This window comes from Ursus arctos, unplaced genomic scaffold, assembly GCF_023065955.2.
Source record: "Ursus arctos isolate Adak ecotype North America unplaced genomic scaffold, UrsArc2.0 scaffold_16, whole genome shotgun sequence".
Classification (NCBI taxonomy): domain Eukaryota; kingdom Metazoa; phylum Chordata; class Mammalia; order Carnivora; family Ursidae; genus Ursus; species Ursus arctos.
The window spans coordinates 16,887,251-16,905,468 of NW_026622830.1; the positions used below are offsets into that span (position 1 = coordinate 16,887,251).

At 49.0% G+C, this 18,218-nt stretch overlaps 1 protein-coding gene across 2 annotated transcripts in view; it reads left to right on the forward strand.

The window, feature by feature from the left end:
- Positions 1 to 18,218, forward strand: part of PTPRT (protein tyrosine phosphatase receptor type T) — a 1,022,164-nt gene that overhangs the window by 325,953 nt on the left and 677,993 nt on the right. For both annotated transcript variants that reach the window (XM_044385622.3, XM_044385623.3), the window contains exon 3: positions 12,551 to 12,822. In XM_044385622.3, coding sequence (XP_044241557.1) covers positions 12,551 to 12,822 — 272 coding nt within the window. The remainder of the gene's footprint in view (positions 1 to 12,550; positions 12,823 to 18,218) is intronic.

The window sequence follows — 18,218 nt, forward strand, 5'->3', positions numbered from 1 at the left end:
TACATTTCGTTTTCCTGTCTCCACAGGTTAGAGGCTGTCTTTGCCTTCTTGGCTTTGAAATGGGCTGTTTCGCCCGCCGGGGACATTTTGCCACTCCTTCTCTGTCTGGTTCCCGAATAACTTAGGCCTCAGTGTAGGGTTTATTTGCACCAGAAAGCTTTTGTTTCTTTTTATACCTCCCCCCAAATCAAGTCGGGGTTGGATCTCTCTCCATGTGATGCCCTTATCCCAGAACGCGCCACACCCTTCTCACTGCCTCTTGCTTGTCTGTAATCGACATCAGGACAAAAATGGTCCGGCCAACAGCCGTTTCTGTGGAAAGTGTCGGCCACATCGTGGGTGCGTAAGTAATGTCTGACGTTAGAACCGATTTCATTCAGTTTATACAGCTTGGCTCCAACAGACTTTGTGAGGAAACTTGTGGAGGAAACTTAGCCTTCATGTATGGATCCAGATGGGGGAAACTGAGGCATAGAGGTAGGAGTGAGCTTAGGGAGGCAGTGGCAGGGAAAAGTCAGCCCCGGTGGCAGAGGATTTGAGGTCAGGGTGCTGGGGAGTTGGGGCACAGACAGGCTGTAGCACGTCTCTGTGGGGCAGAGGGGCCCATCTGATAGCGGCATCCAAGAGTGTAATACCCTGACCCAGACCCCCATGATGTGGTTTGCCGGTGGAGAGCAAAATTACATGATGGCATCTAGCGAGCGTTCACGGTGAGAAGTCTGTCCTGGCATCACCAGGGCTGGCATTTTGCAGGGCTCAGAGCGGCTCTTAGCCTTTATTTATATATTTATTTCTGATAGACAGGGTTAAGGACCTCCTTGAGAAAGAGATGGACACTCTCTCCAGATAAAAGGCACAAAATCACAAACCTCCGCCGACCGTTGACCTTGCCACTCAATGCGTGCGTGATCAGCTTGCTGTCCGAGTTTGGACCCCGTTGTTAGGAGGGAAGGTGCAAGTGTCAGGTGAGGAGAAGGTAGGCTTGAATACTGCATGCTTCTCCGAGCTCTGGTATTTTAAAGCTTGGGAAATAATAGCAGTGACCCAATTTAGTAACGTGAAGGCAAGACAGCACTATTTTAACAGGCTTAGTCATCTCTCCGCTTGGCTTTCCCCCCCCCCCTCCACTTCCATTTGTGTCTTTTCCCATTGCAAATAGACGAGGGTAATAATCCCATATTTTCCATGGAGCATGGCAAACAAGCTATATATAAGACACAGTTGAACATTCTGTGAGTGTAATTGGAGCATAAATGTAACTAATCAAAATATTATCATGCCAATGGTTGTGTGAAGAGTTTGGAGATTTTTAAAAAATATATATTTTAGTTCCGTGTCATTTCAGTTTAAGAGATGTAGAGCTGCAGAAGCAAAGGACTCAGCCCAGTGAATGTCAGGAACAGTTTGGGGTCTGACAGTGTTACAGGCAGCCCTGTTGTTCTCTTTACTCTTAATATGGCAGCAGCCTGACAACTGATTTCCTTTTGGTTCTTTCCTCCCACTCTTTGCCCCTCTTTCTGCCTACGCCCTGCTCCCCAGGGCACGGCCGGCTAACCCCGGGGAGCATGAGATCCCTGCTTGCCGCCGCAGAACACAGCACCCCCGCTTGTGTGCAGGAGCCTGGGAGCTGAATGATGAGCAGGATTTCCTGCATTTGGATCTTGGCTCTGCTACTAGCTGTGTGGCTTTGGGAGAGTTACCTAACCTCTCTGCACCCCGGTTTCTTCATTTGTATGAGAAGGATGAGAACAGCAGCTACTGACAGGGCTGGTATTAGAATTGAACGCACATAAGTAACAGGTGAGAGTGTGTGTTTGCTGCTGCTGTTTATTAGTTAGCGGGCGTGACTGAGGGAAAGGAGCTCTTGTAGGAACATAAAAATCACTGGGTTTCTCCAGAAACAAGACCCAAGGAAGAGGGTCTTTCCTCTTTCACCCCCACTCTAGAAGGAGCCTACATAGAAAATCCACACCAGTCTTGACTCCTTGCCCACCACTGTCTAGTCCTGTGACCGTAAAACTTGGAGCCATAGTCTTCCCTAGCTGCACACCTCTGATCCAGGTGAAGAACTGGAGCGAGAATTCTTGGCTCCCAGGCTCCGAGAGGCACTGTGTGACTGAAACAGGTGCATAGGACGGGGTGGGAGTCCCAAGGGAGAGTGGCATTGTCTGCCCTTCAATACTGTCTTGACCTTGCCCAAAGAGCTGTGATATTTCCCACGTCAAAGAGTGACTAGAACAAGCCTTATGTCTCACCCACCGTTCATGCTGGGTGTAGCAGAGTTCTCAGTGGGTCCTGCATCGCGTTCCATTGTCTTCCCGTTGACAACGTTGATTTTTCCTGCTGGGATGTTGAGCTATGCTGAGATGCTGGGGGAGGTGAGCTGTGAAGTTGTGAAGGGGGTAGCCCAGGTCCTGGGGTGCCCCACAGGGCTGTATGTTTGTGGGCCTGTTCTCCTCCCAGGATCATGGTAAGGTCTAGAAGGGGAATGTTGGGTAGAAAGCTTTTGTTTTTGTTTGGGGAGTGAAGGGGATGAGAAGTAATTAAGCAGTGGCACACGGCTTCGATCGTATTCTGCTTTGTCGCCATCTTTCTCCCATCCTCCCCCTTCTCCCTGCTCAGTGTTCTTTTCCTCACCTGTATTTCTCCCTCTCTACCACCTCCCTCTGCCCCTCCTCCCTCATCTTCCCTGCTGTGTACTCCTCTGCTTGCTGCTTCTTTCCTTCCTTCTGCCTCCTCTCCCTCCCTTGCTACGCCCTCTCTCTCCCTCTTCCCCTCTGCTTCCATCATTTCCTCAGGAATGGGGAAGGAGTGCGGGCAGGTCTCTGGAGAGACATGCCCGTGGACAGACCCCCTTCCAGCAGCGCCTTCAAACCCAGTTGCCTGGGCTTCATTCTGTTTTTAAACTGCATCACCCATACCTACATGGGTTATCCGATAGCTGTTTCTTGGAAAATTGCCTTAACAGATTTGCATATGAAATGCTTAAACCCTGACTTATTGGTCTGAATGAATGATTACAGAAATAGTTATTACTTGTTCACACAAATTGACTCTGACAAAATGTTCACGATGCTCCGTTCTTTTGAAACTTCAGGAGGTGTGTTTTCCTTGTTTTAAATAGATATTATGTATCCATTAAGCCGTAATTAATCCCTCCCCCCTATTTTCTGGTGTATTAGAAAAGAAGCAAATTTCTTTTTTTTTTTTTTGACACATGATAATTAGATTGCTTTCATTGATAATACGGATGATGTTGAATGATATGTTTGTTATTGTGGCTATCTTAAACTGTTGTGTTTACGAGTGGCTTTTAATGATGGTTAGTTTTCACGATACTGTCGGTAGAAGTGTGCTGCTTTTCCACATGCATTTTCTTACTTTATAGTGCCTTGTGTCTTTGGACGTTTTGATGTCCCCTGCTCCTTATATTGTGACCCGGTAGCTAAACTTCAACATTCTGGACTTCTAAACGTAGCCTTGTCCAGAATAGATAGGATCAGCAGCATGGGAGTAAGTATTCTCTGGGCATTAGTGAAAGTCACTGACAGTAAGTGGCATTTAAGTAGTTTGGTGAAGGACCACGGCTGGGCTGGGCTTGGTGGGTTTCAGGAACAGCATCACCGGAGCAGAAACCCAGAAGCGGGGAAGTCTGCAGTGTGTATTAGTTTCCTATTGTTGCTGTAACAACTAATCACAACTTTAGTGGCTAAAAGTAACACAGATTTTTTATCGTAGAGTTCAGGAGGTCAGAAATCCTAGATGGGTTGCACTGGGCAAGGTGTCTGTGGGTCTGTGGTTGTTCCTGAAGGCCCTAGGGCGACAATCTGTTTTCTAGCGTTTTCTGCAAAGTTCCTGGAGGCCTCCTGCATTTCTCGGCTCATGGCTCCTCCCTTCATCTTCCATGCCAGCAGCATAGCATCTTCAAATCCCTCTCTGATCCTGCCTCTTCTGTCTCTCTTGTGCAGAATAAGCCACCCCCATCTTTGGGTCCTCTGATTGGCATCCTTACTTTCACCTGCAATTTTAATTCCCCTTTGCCATGTTAAGGCCACGTCTTCACAGGTTCTGGGGGCCAGAATGTGGACATCTTCGGACAGCTATTACTCTGCTGACTGTGGAGTGGATGACGGCTATGTAGGCAAAAGACCCCCTCTTCCTCAGTGTTCCTGGCTTTCAAACAGGGATAGCATGGTGCCCTCTCCCTGGGATGCTAAAAGATGCTGAGATCAGTGCCTGGCCCATGCTAACTTCTCAATAAACATGAGTAACATTCAACATCAGTGGGACTGAGCACACTGACATCTGCTACTGGCCATTTCTTATTAACATTTACTGAGTCAAATCCAGTTTGTCATTTAAGGTTCCCTGAAAACAGTCAACGGAAAAGTTTGATGTGTAAGGTTTCATTATCCCATTTTCTAGATGAGAACACCGAGGCCCAGTGAATTTTATGGACTGGCTCAAAGTCACACAACTAAGAAACAACAGCAGTGATATTGAAAGCCAGCTCTCCCGGCTGCACAGCCAGCCCTTGCTTGCTCCATGCCATCACAGCTGCCTTGGCTTGGGGCGGCATTCGGGTCCCTGCTGCCATCCGCTCCCTTCACGTAGGTGCTGGCGCTGGAAGCTGGCGGGGCCTCCTGTCTGCAGGGACAGCTCTGAGCTCTCGGAGCTCCAGGCCCTCAGCTGCCAGTTGCCTGAGCGCACTCATGTAATCTTAATGAACAATGTGCAAAGCCATTAAAAAGTCAATTAGGGCTTTCTTTTTACTGCCGACGTGAGGAAATGCAATCCTGAGGTGCTCATGTGTAAACACAATAGCCACCATCTGCTATGGAGAAGAGTTTTGCCTCCAAAAGGGGGATCTATGTTGCAGACACATCAGTAACGGGGTGCGTATCAAGGCATTATTATGCACGGAGGGGAAAAAATGCAAAATTTGTGGCCAGCCAGAGAGTACTTCCTGGTTTAATTCCACAATTTTCGGTGCAATGTATAATAACTATGAGGGTACCAACGCTGTTGTATGTTCCTTATCGCGTCAGTGGATTTTGGAGGGGGGGGAAGGAGAAGAGAAAAGAATATATTTACAGTCTTCCTCTTTCTTGTTTCTGACTGATTTTGGTGTAATGACTGGCTTATTTTTGATCTCCAGGAAGCTGACAGCCCCGGGATGATATTAATTAAGCCAACCTGTTGATCAAAGAGGGCCCCACCGAGCTGCTGGTAGATGAGGGCTCTCACGCCTCGATAATCTCTAAAACGGCAGGCCTGGGCTCCTCTCAGAGTTACAGCTTCCTTCCTTTGCAGAGGATGTGGCCAGACCTCTGTAAGTGGATATGGGCGGGGGACGGGGGGCTGCTACAGATCCCACTCTCCCCAAAGACACTATGCTTTGCGTGGCTGAATGTTCTGGCTTTCAGCGTCTGGGCCTTTGCACATGCTGTCCCCTCTCTTTGAAATGCTGTCCCAGTTACCACCAGGCACACGTCCATGAATGGAATCCCGATGGGGAAAGAGGAGAGGCTCACCTAGACCTTGCTGTGGGGATTTAAGGTGCAAACCTTCTAGGATCTCTTCACATCCAGTGATCTACACTGACGTGACTGAGGATATTCCTGGGAGTGGGGGGGTGCTGGGAGAGAGAAAACTGAGTCATGTGCGGTTAGGATATGAGAATACTCAGGTGTGTCCTGCAGACGGGAAGGGGCTTGTTGTAGGGAGTGCCTGCAGGGCCACAGTGGGGGGAAAATCTGTCACAGAGGATGAAGCCGAGTGGAATTCAGGGGGCAGTGGTGCTGGGTGAGCCTGCACCCTGATGGAGGAGGGGAAAACAAACGATGGAAGTTTGCAGGAGGAACCGTCTCTTGAACCTTATTGACTTTGGGGCCAAAGCAGTTCTGTTGTGTGCCCCCAGAGGGTGAACCTCAGCAGAGAGACGCTGTCCAGGACCTGCCCAATCCCTGAGAAACCACAGCTGACAGTGAGGGCCATTCAAGAGCTCTGTGCTGCAGGTGCAGTGAGGCCAGGGGGATTGGCGTCATTAATTCAGTCGGCAGTGAGCACGTGCTGTGGGGACTTTGAGCACTGCACGTGGAGGATTGCTAGCAGCTGCAGTTCGTGCAGGTGCACGCAGGGTGGAACGCCAGGCAGATCCCACTCTCGGGGTTCATCCTGTGCTCGCTGGCTGGGGACGTTTCACGTCTTCGCATTCCTCACACCCCGGCTCTGTGTAGCCCATGCCTGGAAGACGCCCTGAGCCTCCTGGCCGAGTTCATCACCCTTCTCTCTGTGATGTGATCATGTCTGTGCTCTACTCCAGAGCTGTCCTTTTGGGTGCATGAGGCTGGATCCTGTTGTGTCCACTGTGATGTTGCCACCTCTGCCACTCAGAAGCACCGTCCTCTACTGCTTCTAAGCTCTCTGTAGTGGACTCTCTCAGTCTGGGCCCCGAGCCCTGGCTTCCTGACTCGCTTCTGGTTCAGAAATTGGAGTCAGGTGCACCTGCTTGGTGGAACCCAGAATGTGTGCCTGAATCTTAGCTGCAGAGCAGGCTGGGAAAGAGGGCATCGGGCCTTTTCTGTTTCCGTAGGGGAAGGGGGGCTCTGCTTCAAAGTGGGGGAGTTCCCCAAATGCAGGGAGGGAGTTCAGACATTGGGTGGCCAAACCGCAGGGAGAGTGCCTCCGGGTCATCGGTCTGATTAATGTGGTGGGGTAACCATGCGGGGGTGGTGTCTGGGGAGCAGTGTGTGACCATGGTGTTCACACTGGCCAGCAGCCCCGATGAGTTTGCACTGCTGAAGGGTGGACCTCCCCCCTACTTGTAACCCCATACCTTTTTCATTTTTTGTCCAAATTGAGAGCCAAATGACCCCACCTTTTACTTTGACCTCATGCTCCCCTTCTGAGACTTTGGTGATGAGAGGATCTGATGGTGCAAGGAATCTTCTACACACACATAAGAGAACTTAGATTCTCCCAGGCTACCTGCCCCTTAGAAAGCATCCACCAGGCGGCTCTGAATGGGCCTGTCATCCTTGTATCTCTGGTCCACTGGCTTGGGAATCCATACATGTTCATGTTAATGTGAATGTCTGATGATAGAATAACGGTACTCCAAAGATGACCCTGTCCTCGTCCCCAGAACCTCTGCAAGTTACCTTATGTGGCAAAAGGGGTTTGCAGATGTGATTCAGTTAAGGATATTACAATAGGGAGATTATTCTGGATTCACTAGGTTGACCCAGTGTGTAAGAGTCCTTTCAGGAGGGAGGCAGGAGGGTCAAAGTCAGAAACAGGAGAGGTGACAATGGAGCTTGAGGTCAGAGTGATGTCGTTTGGAGATGGAGGAAGGGGCCAGGAGCCAGGGCATGTAGGCAGCCTCTAAAGCTGGACAAGACAAGGAAACCAATTATCTTCTGAAGCCTCTAGAATGAAAGAAGGTCTACCAACATCTTCATTTGAGGCTTCTGATCTCCGGAACCATAAAAGAATAAATTTGTGTTCTAAGCCACTGAGTTTATGGTATTTAGTTACAGGAGGCATAGGTCACTAAACCAAGATCTCAATCTTGTATCCCCCGAGCCTCTACCTGCTTGACTTGGGCCTCTGTCTGTCCTTAGAAGGCTCTCCCCAGTCATGAGTAATAAGGTCACTTGCACTGGATGTTTCTTGTTGGAAAGGAGCCCTTTCTGGAGTCGTCGGGGAGGCCCACTCCCCCAAGCCCTTGGAGAGCTTCAGCCCACCTGCTGCTGAGTCCTCTCCCCAGTGCTGCAGTACCCCTTCCCTCCCAATGGGGGTGCCACCTGCTGGTGCCGACTTTTCACCCTGTCACCTTCTGTCACTTGGACTCCAGAGCAGCACTGCTCATTCCTCCAGTTTCACCAAGACCTTCCTGAGCAGGACTCCCTCTTGCTGTACCTTTCTGGCCCGTGCCCCTTCCTCCTTTGCAGCTAGGCTATGCTGGGAGTGGTGGGTTGGGCAAGCATCATTTTTTGTCCCCCCCCCTTTTTTTTTTTCAATGATCTTGTCTATTTCTCTGAGCTGTGCACCAAAACGCATACCTTTCTGTCTGGTCTAAAAGCTGCAGCATGCGTATCAAGTCACCCAGATCGACACGAGCAGCCAGGGTGGTCATGGGGGTGGTGGTATTGTGACCTTGACCCAGCCCAGCTCTGGCCCACTGAACATAGAATATCTTAGTGAATACCCAAGATATTTCTTGCTTTTTCAAGAATTCATGCTCAGAGTGCATGGTTTTCCTTTTCTTCTTTCTTTCTGCTTCTGTTTACACTAGGACACTGCTCTTAGTGATGTCCCTATTTGGCATGTCTTGCAGCTTTGCTTAGTAACTATCATTTTTCTTCTTATCCCCTTAAGTAAAGGGACCGGGAGGAAGTAAGGGCTCTATGGGGGTGCCAAAACAATAATACTAGCCGCGGAAATAAACTTCACAATTTCAGTGGCTTAATAACCCAATAACAGCTTATTCCTTGTTTACTTAAAGCCAAAATGAGTGTTCCTAATGGGTTGGGGGGGCCTTTTCTCATGGTCATGGTCATTCAGGGAACCAGTCTCCTTTTATTGTGTTCCATTTCTCTTGGAATCCTGTGCTTTCAGCTGGCTGGTGGATGGGAAAGACAACGGAGCGGTGCTTCTCACACCTTAACATGCATACAAATCACCTGGGGATCTTGAAAAAAATGCAGATTTGGATTTAGTAGGCCTGGAGTGGGGCCTGAGATGCAGAATTTCTTACCATCTCCCTGGTGATACTGATGCTGCTGGTTCAAAGACTATCCTTTGAGAGAAGGTGGAACATTGGGGGTAGGGGCGAGGAAAGGGAAGTAGCTTTTATGAACCAAGCCTGGAAGTGGCACACTTTCATACTCAGGCCCCATTGGCTGGAACGCAGTTGGCATAACCCCACCCACCTCTAAAAGGAGGCTAGGGAATGTAATCCAGTGATGTGCCAGAACAAAGAGGACAGGTCTGTTCATCAACCAGCAGTTTCTCCAAGTGGAGGGTAGATGGAGGGCCAAGCACTTTTACCAGCTCTGTCTTCGGGGAGATGGAGTCCTCTATCAGCAGCCGCTGTAGCTGCTGCAGATACAGCAAGATACAGAGTAGCCCTAAACTTCTGTGAGTGGATATTAGGTTATGTGGCTCTGCCTCACATGAGCTTGCCTCACAACTGGAGCTGGAAAAGCAGTAGGAGCCTGAGCTGGTGGAAGGGAAACCCTCCTGACTCTGCTGAGGGTTCTATGCAGCCCGGTGTGGACTGCTGGGAGAACAGGAGCTGGAATGCCCATGGGGGCACCATGGGATTCTGAGTGGAGAGAGCCAGGCGCTGCTCGCTTCTCAGGCTGCCCTCTCTACCCATAGCTGTGTCACACCCCTGTGGCAGGGGAAGTCACCCAAGCTTCGTGGGGCTTGTGGGACATCACTCACCTGTCCCTGGGAAGCCTTGTGGAACCCTGTGGAATGTAGACCAATAGATACAGGCATGGGTGCTAGCTCCGTCTCCTTTCTGTACTCCGTGTCCCCCACAGTGGTTCCTTCCTTGCTGCCTCACGGGGGAGGTTGTGATAATTACAGGTAATACACCTGACAAGGGCCATCTTTCCACTTACCCTGTGTCACTGCCAGGCCATAAACAAGGAGACTTGACTCTCTTGGAAACATGGAGGAGAGGGGGAAGCCGCTATCCGTGGCTCTTATCCTAGAAGGTGGAGAGTCTTCTGACTGGTGGGATGGCGAAAGTCTGGGAGCCTAGCTTCCTGTTTCTCTTCATCCCTTTGCTGCTTGTTGGCTCGTTTTGGGGATGGGCCTACCCAGTGGTCCTATGTGGCCATCCCTGGAAGATAGCTCTGGCCCTAGGGATCTGGGCGGAGTCATAAGGAGGGAGTCCATGATTCTCTAGCTGCTGTGTGTGCTGGTACAGGGAAGAAAAGGCAGGGAACCTCTAATTTGGCCTCAAGTCCAAGGTACTTTCTCTAATCCAGTTTTGTGAATAATAAAATAGAGGGTTTTGAAATCTCTCTCTCTCTCTCTCTCTCTCTCTCTCTCTCTCTCTCTCTCTCTCATGTGTCTATTTTTTTTTAAAGATTTTATTTGTTTACTTGGGAGAGATATAAGGAGAGACAGACAGGGAGAGGGCAGGACTGGGAAAAAGACTCTTGAAGCACATTCTGCACTGAGCACGGAGCCCAAAGCCCGATGCGAGGCTCAGTCCCACAACCGAGAGATCATGACCTGAGCCGAAATCAGGAGCCGGATGCCACCCAGGCGGCCCACTCCTGTGTCTGTCTTTAAATTCATTCAGAACCCAGGGAGGATGGGCTATGAATGCCTGGTACCTTTTAGAACCCCAACGAGCAAAGGATTGCCCAGCACTTATTAGCCGGCGGCTTTAGTCTTCTGGGTATTAGGATGAATAAATGAGGCTACTTTCTGAAGTGTCTGATCTCGATTGAGGATAAGCAGTCTTAAGGTTTCATTCTGAACGGAAGATTTTAGTGGTTAAAATAAGATTTCAAAGCAATAGTGTTTTTCTAGGTGGGAATATTCATCCCAGGATCCCCTGAGTTTATCTACTGTGTTTTATGATGCAATTTATTTCCTAGCATCATAGGGCTTTAAGTCACGGAGTTCAGCCCTCATAGTTGACTGTGAAATTGCCTTAGACGTCTCTTCCATTGTCCAGGCTCTGTTTAGCCACCGGTAGTGGCAGGGAGCTCACTGTGTCTCTGGGCCATTGTTAGAAGACCCTTTGAATGGAAATATACCCCCTGTTGTTTCTTGCCTAGGCCTGCCTCTTGGGCACCTTTATCAGTTAGCGATTGCCACAGTAATGCTGCCCCCAAATTGGAGAGGGAACTGTGTGGCAAACAGCAGTGAGCATTTATTCTCATACTCGTGGGTCTGAGCATTGATTGTGGACTGGCAGATCGGAGTTGGGATCGCTGACCCCCGTGGCTGTGCTCCGAGCTGCACGGTGGGGATGGCTGGGATCTTCAGCATTCTCTGAGCTCCATTCTCCACCACGCCTGTCTGTTCTTGATCCTAAGCTGAAAGGGGCAGCAGCTCCCTGCGGCACATTCTCCTCCTGAAAGGCGGTGGGAGTGCAAAGGGGCAAGCCCAGCTAGGCATGCACGTTTCACGCCTCTGCTCGATTTGTTGTGTTGATGTCCTGTTGACCAAAGCAAGTGCAGCCCAAAGTCAAGGGATGGGAACATGCCCTTTGTCTCTTCTGGGAGGCCCAGGAGACGGATCCAGGGAAGGTTGAAGAACTAGAAACAACCATCGACTCTGCCAAAGCAGCTCCAGAGAGGCTCACTTCCTTTCTGTCGGCAGGCAACCTGCTTATTGCTTGAAAAACAGTAGTCACGTTTGCTGTAGCGTAATAGTGTAATGGCTGAGTTGGAGAGAATCTGCGTTTCCTGCATCCCTTCCCGGCTGAGTGGCCCAGGGCAAGTCATTCAGTCTTTAAATAAAATGAAAATCCTCTACCTCCCAGGGTCATTCTGAAGATTAAATTGAATAATATATTAAAAAGACACCTAGCATCACACTGGTATTCCTTAAATGCTTAGTATTACTTACCCTCCATTCCAGGCGGAGCATCTTCTAGTTGGTTCTCACATTTCTTCGGAGTCTTCCTTGCTTACTTAAATATATTCTACTTTTTATATGCCCTCCTGTGATACATAGAATTATTCCCCGTGCTGAATGCAACCTTAGCGGACAGTTTGCAATTACTCCTTGGCCTGAACGCAAGGGTCCTTGTGGAATGTGTTGGAACAACACCTCCTATATTGTAGAGGTTATGCTTCCATTGAGACAGCCCGAACTTGCGTTACGTTATATGTCCTATTCTACCCTTGGAGGTTGCAGTTAACTGTATTCCAGGGGTTTTGTTCCATGTTTCCTTTAGGACCTGCTGGATAAAGTGCTTCTTCTGTAAATGTTTATAGACTTGTCTACTTTGTAGAAATATTAATACATGTTACCTACCGTCTCTTAATTTTTATTTTTTATTTTGATTTTTTTAAAGATTTTATTTGACAGAAAGAGAGAAAGTGTGAGTGGGGGGAAGGGCAGAGGGGAAGAGAGAATCCCAAGCAGACTCCATGCTAAGCATGGAGCTCAATATGGGGCTCGATCCCAGGACCCTGAGATCATGACCTGAGTAGAAATCAAGAGTTGGACACTTTACTGACTGAGCTACCGATGTACCCCATCTCTTAATTTTTAAATTGCCTTGTTATGTAACTAATGAATCATTGAATACTACATCAAAAACTAGCGATGTACTGTACGGTGGCTAACTGAACATAATAAAAATAAATAAACTCCCTTGTTGAGCAGGTTTTAAAATTCCCAGCTGCAGAAGAAGAGAGAGGGGATGTGGCTTCCTCAGTATCAATCAGGCCCTCCTAGAGTGACTTGATTTCCGGACCCCATGTTGATGGGTATGACTGATTATCAGACGGATTTTCTTTCTCTTTCTTTCTCTCTACTTCCCGTCCCCTTTGTGGGTCTCCAGGATCCTTCATGATGGTGAACAGCTCTGGGAGGGCCTCTGGCCAGAAGGCCCACCTTCTCCTGCCAACCCTGAAGGAGAACGACACCCACTGTATCGATTTCCATTACTACTTCTCCAGCCGCGACAGGTCCAGCCCGGGAGCCTTGAATGTCTATGTGAAGGTGAACGGCGGGCCCCAGGGGAACCCTGTCTGGAACGTGTCTGGGGTCGTCACCGAGGGCTGGGTGAAGGCAGAGCTTGCCATCAGCACCTTCTGGCCACATTTCTACCAGGTATGGCGTTCTATGGTTTGCTTTTTAAAAAAAGTGACCCTGAATCTATAGACGTCTTGCCCTATCTAGAGTTTGTTGGGTCAAGAAGGGACTTCATTTACTCACTCACTCTGCACCTGGTGTTCACTGAGCCTCTCCTAGCCAGGCCCTGCAGGCACAGGAGGCGGTCCAGCATGGCCCCTGCCTCCCTGGAGATCATGCTCAGAAAGAGGAGATGGTGATAAATAAGCAGTTACTGTGCAGTGGGACACAGCGGGCTCTCCAGGAGGCTGGAGAAACAGAGGCATCAAAACCTTTTATAAAGTAATTGCTTACAACAACCTGGTGAGGGATGTACTATCATTATTCCTATTTTATGGACGAAAAATGTGAGGTTCTGACAGCTGGAATAACTAGTCAAAAGATCACTCCCAAGGAAGAGGGTGTTTGGGGGAAAGCAATTGGGAAGGCTTCCAGGCAGAGGTGGCAGCTAGGCTAAGTCTTGAAGGATGAATAAGTAATTACTGAAAAAGGAAGGAAAAGGCATTTGATTTGTCAGGGATGGTGCATGCCGGGGGCTGGAGGACCAAGTGAGGTTTGCAGAGTTTGGAAACTCTCACTTGTTTAAGGATAGGTCATGAAGGAGATAGGCAAGTAGCTAAGCTTGCAGAGGCGAATAGGTCATGGCTGGCTTTGAATGCCAGGCCAAGGAGATGAAGTGTTATCCCTCGTCTAGAGCAGTGCCCCTCAGACCATTGTGAAAGACCAGTTTTTTCCTTTCAACTCACTGTGGACCAGTACTTTCATGACTGTAGTAAAAATGTCTCAGCAACGCCACATTGTTGCAATAGCTTCTAAACACCTTTCCCACTTGGCCTTCTTCTCTCACTGTGGGCTGAGAGCACACAGGTCACAGGCTGCTGTCAGCCCTCAGAGCACACCTGGACGGGCACAGCTTCAGGCCCACTTGGCCTGGGACTCTTGAAAGCTTTTCTTTTTTTAAAACCACTTTATATATTTGGGTACATGTCATAGAATTTACCCATTTAAATGTGCAATCCAGTGATTTTTAGTAACTCTGCTAAGTTGTGCAGTCATCACCATCAGCCGGTTGTAGAACATTTTCATCACCCCAATAAATCCTTTCTGCCTATTTGCCCTTACTGCCATGCCTGCTGTTGAAAGGTTTTATTTATTATTTATTTATTTATTTATTTTTAAAGATTTTATTTATTTATTTGATAGAGAGCAGGAAATCACAAGCAGGGGAAGTGGCAGAGGGAGAAGGAGAAGCGGGTTCCCCTCTGAGCAGGGAGCCTGATGCGGGGCTCAATCCCAGGACCCTGGGATCATGACCTGAGCCAAAGGCAGTTGCTTAACCGACTGAGCCACCCAGACGCCCCTGTTGAAAGGTTTTAAGTAAGAAAGTGACATAGTCAGATATGGATTTTACAGACATTTCTCTAGAGTTTGCTCTGAGCTTTGTGGTGACAAAATGGACCTGAGGCTGCCAAGGTTAGTGGCTGGGAACTTCTCAGATACCCTTCAGTTCGACATCTATGGACTGTGTTCAACAGATGGACTGTGTAGGCAGCCAGAGACAATTTGTCAATAAGTGGAAGCGTGCAGCTGTGTTCCAGTAAAACTTTATGTATAAAAACAAGTGGGGGGCCAGATTTGACCTCCAGGCTGTAGTTTGCTGAACCTTGATGTAGGTAGTAAAGCTAAGGTCTAGAGACAGATACTGAAATCCAAGAACATGCAGAAAATCATCAGAAAAGCTGGGACCGGGACCTGGATGCCTAATCCCAAGGCTGCCTCCCTGTATGACTGAGTAGAAAGTGTGTCTGTAAGTCCATGGATACCCCCAGCGAAGCCACAGGGCTCCAATTAGAAAACCCCTATCTAGGGCCTGATGCAAATGGATTATAGGATAGGCCCACAGTTGCAAGTGTAATGAGCGGGAAAAGTGATCCAGGAGAGGGACAGTGTCACTGTTGGCCCTGCTCTTTGATGGGCTATGGAGGGGAAAGAGGACATTTCTTGGGCATCTCCTTTGTCCCAGCTCTGTGGTAAGCATATTACCTCTCATTTACCTGTGTAGTAACTCCTTGTGTTGGAGAGCAACATGTCTTGTGTTCTAGAGTAGGGCGTATTATTGGTAAACTGAGGTTCCCATAATCCTCCCTAGGTCCTCTGGCACCAAGCTCAGTTTCCTGCTTTTGGGGAAAAAAGCACATTATAAGAATCCTCCACTCACTAGCAGTGTAATGTTGGATGTATCCTGTCATCATTCTGCATCAGTTCTCTCATTTGTAAAATGGAGAAGGAAATAGGTACAATGAAGGGTTCTTCTGTGGATTGAATGAGATAGCACCTATATCAAGCAGTGTGTCAGGCTCGTGGCGGGGCTCAGCGACTGTTGAAGGGGGGGTGGAACAGAGGGAGGAACAGGAGAAGAGGAAGGGGGAAGAATGCCTCCCGTGAAGAAATCCCCACCGTGGTTGAGCTGTGCTCTGTAAGTTCTGTGTCATCCCTGGGATGCGCAGCCTCACCTGGGAGGATTTTCTGATTTCTCACTTGTTGGCCACTTCTGCAGCGTTACGCCACGTTATATCCTCTGCTGTGAGCTTGCTGGTGAGAAAGCCACTCACGTACTGAAGGCAACAGATTAGAGCAGAAACCTCTCTCTCTCTCTCTCTCTCTCTCTCTCTCTCTCTCTCACACACACACACACACACACACACACACACACACACACAGCCACTAATGCATAGTCCCGTGGCCACACACCCAGAGGGGCACACATAGGCGCACCTGCATGTTCCCAGAGTCACCACTCACACGTACCTCCAGGGGAGAGAAGAGGGGACTGTCAGGAGCATCAAAGAGCAGAGTGGATTTGAAAATTCATCAGACCCGAGCTCTGGTCTTGTATGGACGATTCTGTGGGCTAAATACGGTTTCCGTTTTCAGCAGTGCTGGGACTCCAATCTTGATGGCTTATGTATTCATTTATTAAAGTCATATTTCATACTTCCAAAATTGACTTTTAGCTCTGTAATAAACAGGGAAATTTCATCTTTCCTATTAGGGGGCTCTGTGGCGCCAGGGTCTCTGCAGGGCCAGGGATGAACGTCCCCCTGGCCATGTAGCCCCACACCTGGCTCCTCCCAGAAGATCAGGGGCTTATTAAAACCGCCTAAGCTGTGCTTTAGATCTAGGCCCCTTTGCAGGTGATATTAACTCTGTTTTATGTTTTCAATGATTCTGAACTGTTCTGTCCCAAGATTTAGGGGAAAAAAAAAAAGATTTTTTACTGGTTTGCAGCCACCTGCTTACTCTGTTTCCTAGCACCTGCCTGGGGGAAGTTGCCTTTTATTTAGCTTGTGATTGCTACGTGGACCCGTGAGATCTAGGGCCTGGCAGGCTTGGATTCAACTGGACTTGAGGTCCAGTCCCTTTCTCAGGGGTCAGGTGCTAGCATCTGGCACTCGGGAGGCTTAGTGGCTTCACATACAATTTAGGGGGGTACATTTCACAGAGGGGACCACTCTCCCACCCTTCACATTCTCCCCCATCTCCTCTCTTTCACCTCCCCTCTCTGCTGAGCCACAAACTCTCCTCCTCGTTTTATTCAGGCCTCCTGGGGCTGGGGTGGGAGAGAGGCTCTCTTGATTTCACCCTAAGCAATCCCTCTCCATGAAAATATGTGGTCATCTTCCCAAGAGGGGTGCTGGTGAGCCGTTTTTCTCTCTTTGGAGAAAATGTGTGCAGCCCCTTAAAACTTTTGCTATATAGATTCTCTGCTCAAGGACTACAAAAGTTGAGGGTAGAGTGCCAGCTCCCTTAAACCATGTCCTGACGTAGCCATCCCTTCCCCCAACATGCACACAACCTGCTTTTTGGAGAGGTTGAAGGTAATTCATCTCTGAGCCTCTCCGGGGACATTAGTTCCTGGCTTCGTCCAGCAGCTCCTGCATGGGGAGAGATTGGTGCCTTTCCATGCAAGCCCTAGGAGGTGTCTAAGGTTCTAGGGGCCAGGGCATGTGTCGTTGACCGTAGCTCCACGTGGTGGCCTTCGGATTGAAGAATGTCCTGCAGAGCAGGTGGGTTTCCCAGCCTAGGCCTTCTGCCCCATCCCTGCCCCCATACACTGACACGGAGTATCCCTGAGTGTTGGCATGGCCTACTTCTGCCCGCCCTCCGCCCTGCCCCTGTAAACAGCACTAAAGTAGCTCCTACAATTCTTGACCCACCTTAGCGCCAACCTCGTTGAGAGAGTTTAGTGTGGAGGGGACCTGCCTCAGCAGGTGAGTCCAGGGAGGCCTGGAGGGTCCAACATGGACCTTCTTCCTTTCCTTTCCCTTCTGGCCCCATTTCTGATACATCCAGTCTTGTATCTGTGTTGTTGACTCCTCACTCCCCAGCATTGAGGGGGTCTTTTTTTTTTTTTTTAAAGATTTTATTTATTTATTTGGCAGAGATAGAGACAGCCAGCGAGAGAGGGAACACAAGCAGGGGGAGTGGGAGAGGAAGAAGCAGGCTCACAGGGGAGGAGCCTGACGTGGGGCTCGATCCCATAACGCCGGGATCACGCCCTGAGCCGAAGGCAGACGCTTAACCACTGTGCCACCCAGGCGCCCCAAGGGGGTCTTATCTCATGGCAGCTTGCATGATTTTTATTAAGAAAAATTATAACTCTGGAGTGGCACCCCGAAGACCGGACCCTCTTGGCTCCTGCACATTTTGTGAGGATTTTGCTCTGAGTGATCTGGCAGTGACGGAGGGGAGGACTTGCCCCACTTCTGTCTTGGGAAGTGCTGTGTTCTCAGCTGTATCCCCAGCCTGCCCTGTCGTATAAATGTCCTGTGGACCGTAATTCTAGGTTTGTAGGAGTCTGGAGATTTCATCAAGGATTTAGTGGGCTTCCATGGTCTTTTTCTCTCTGCTTCTGTACTAACTCCCCATCACCTTTCCCAACTCCCGTGGTTCTTGCAAGCACATGTGGCTCTTTATTTCCATGTAGCTCCCTGCAGACCCAAAGCTCAGCCTGTGCCAGTTTCTGACAGTCCGGACTCCTCTCAAAGAGTGTTGAGTGTAGAACTTTACTGGAAGCTTGAGGTGGGGACTACAGGGGATAGTTATGTTGGGCGGTCCATTAGCTTCTTCCTCTCCCCAGACCTAGTGCCATTCCCTGGGGTTTCTCCTCTTACTGCCCATCCCTCTCCCCAGACTAAGAACAGTAATAATAGTAATATTTATCAATATCTTACCATGTATATTGCAAACCCTTTACAGTTATTAACTCGTTTAATGGAAAACCAGAGTATTCTTTCCCTTGTTTCTTATGGAATATTTTTCTCCCATATTTGAGAAACCCAAGTCTCACCTACCCTGATGCTTTACAAAAAAAA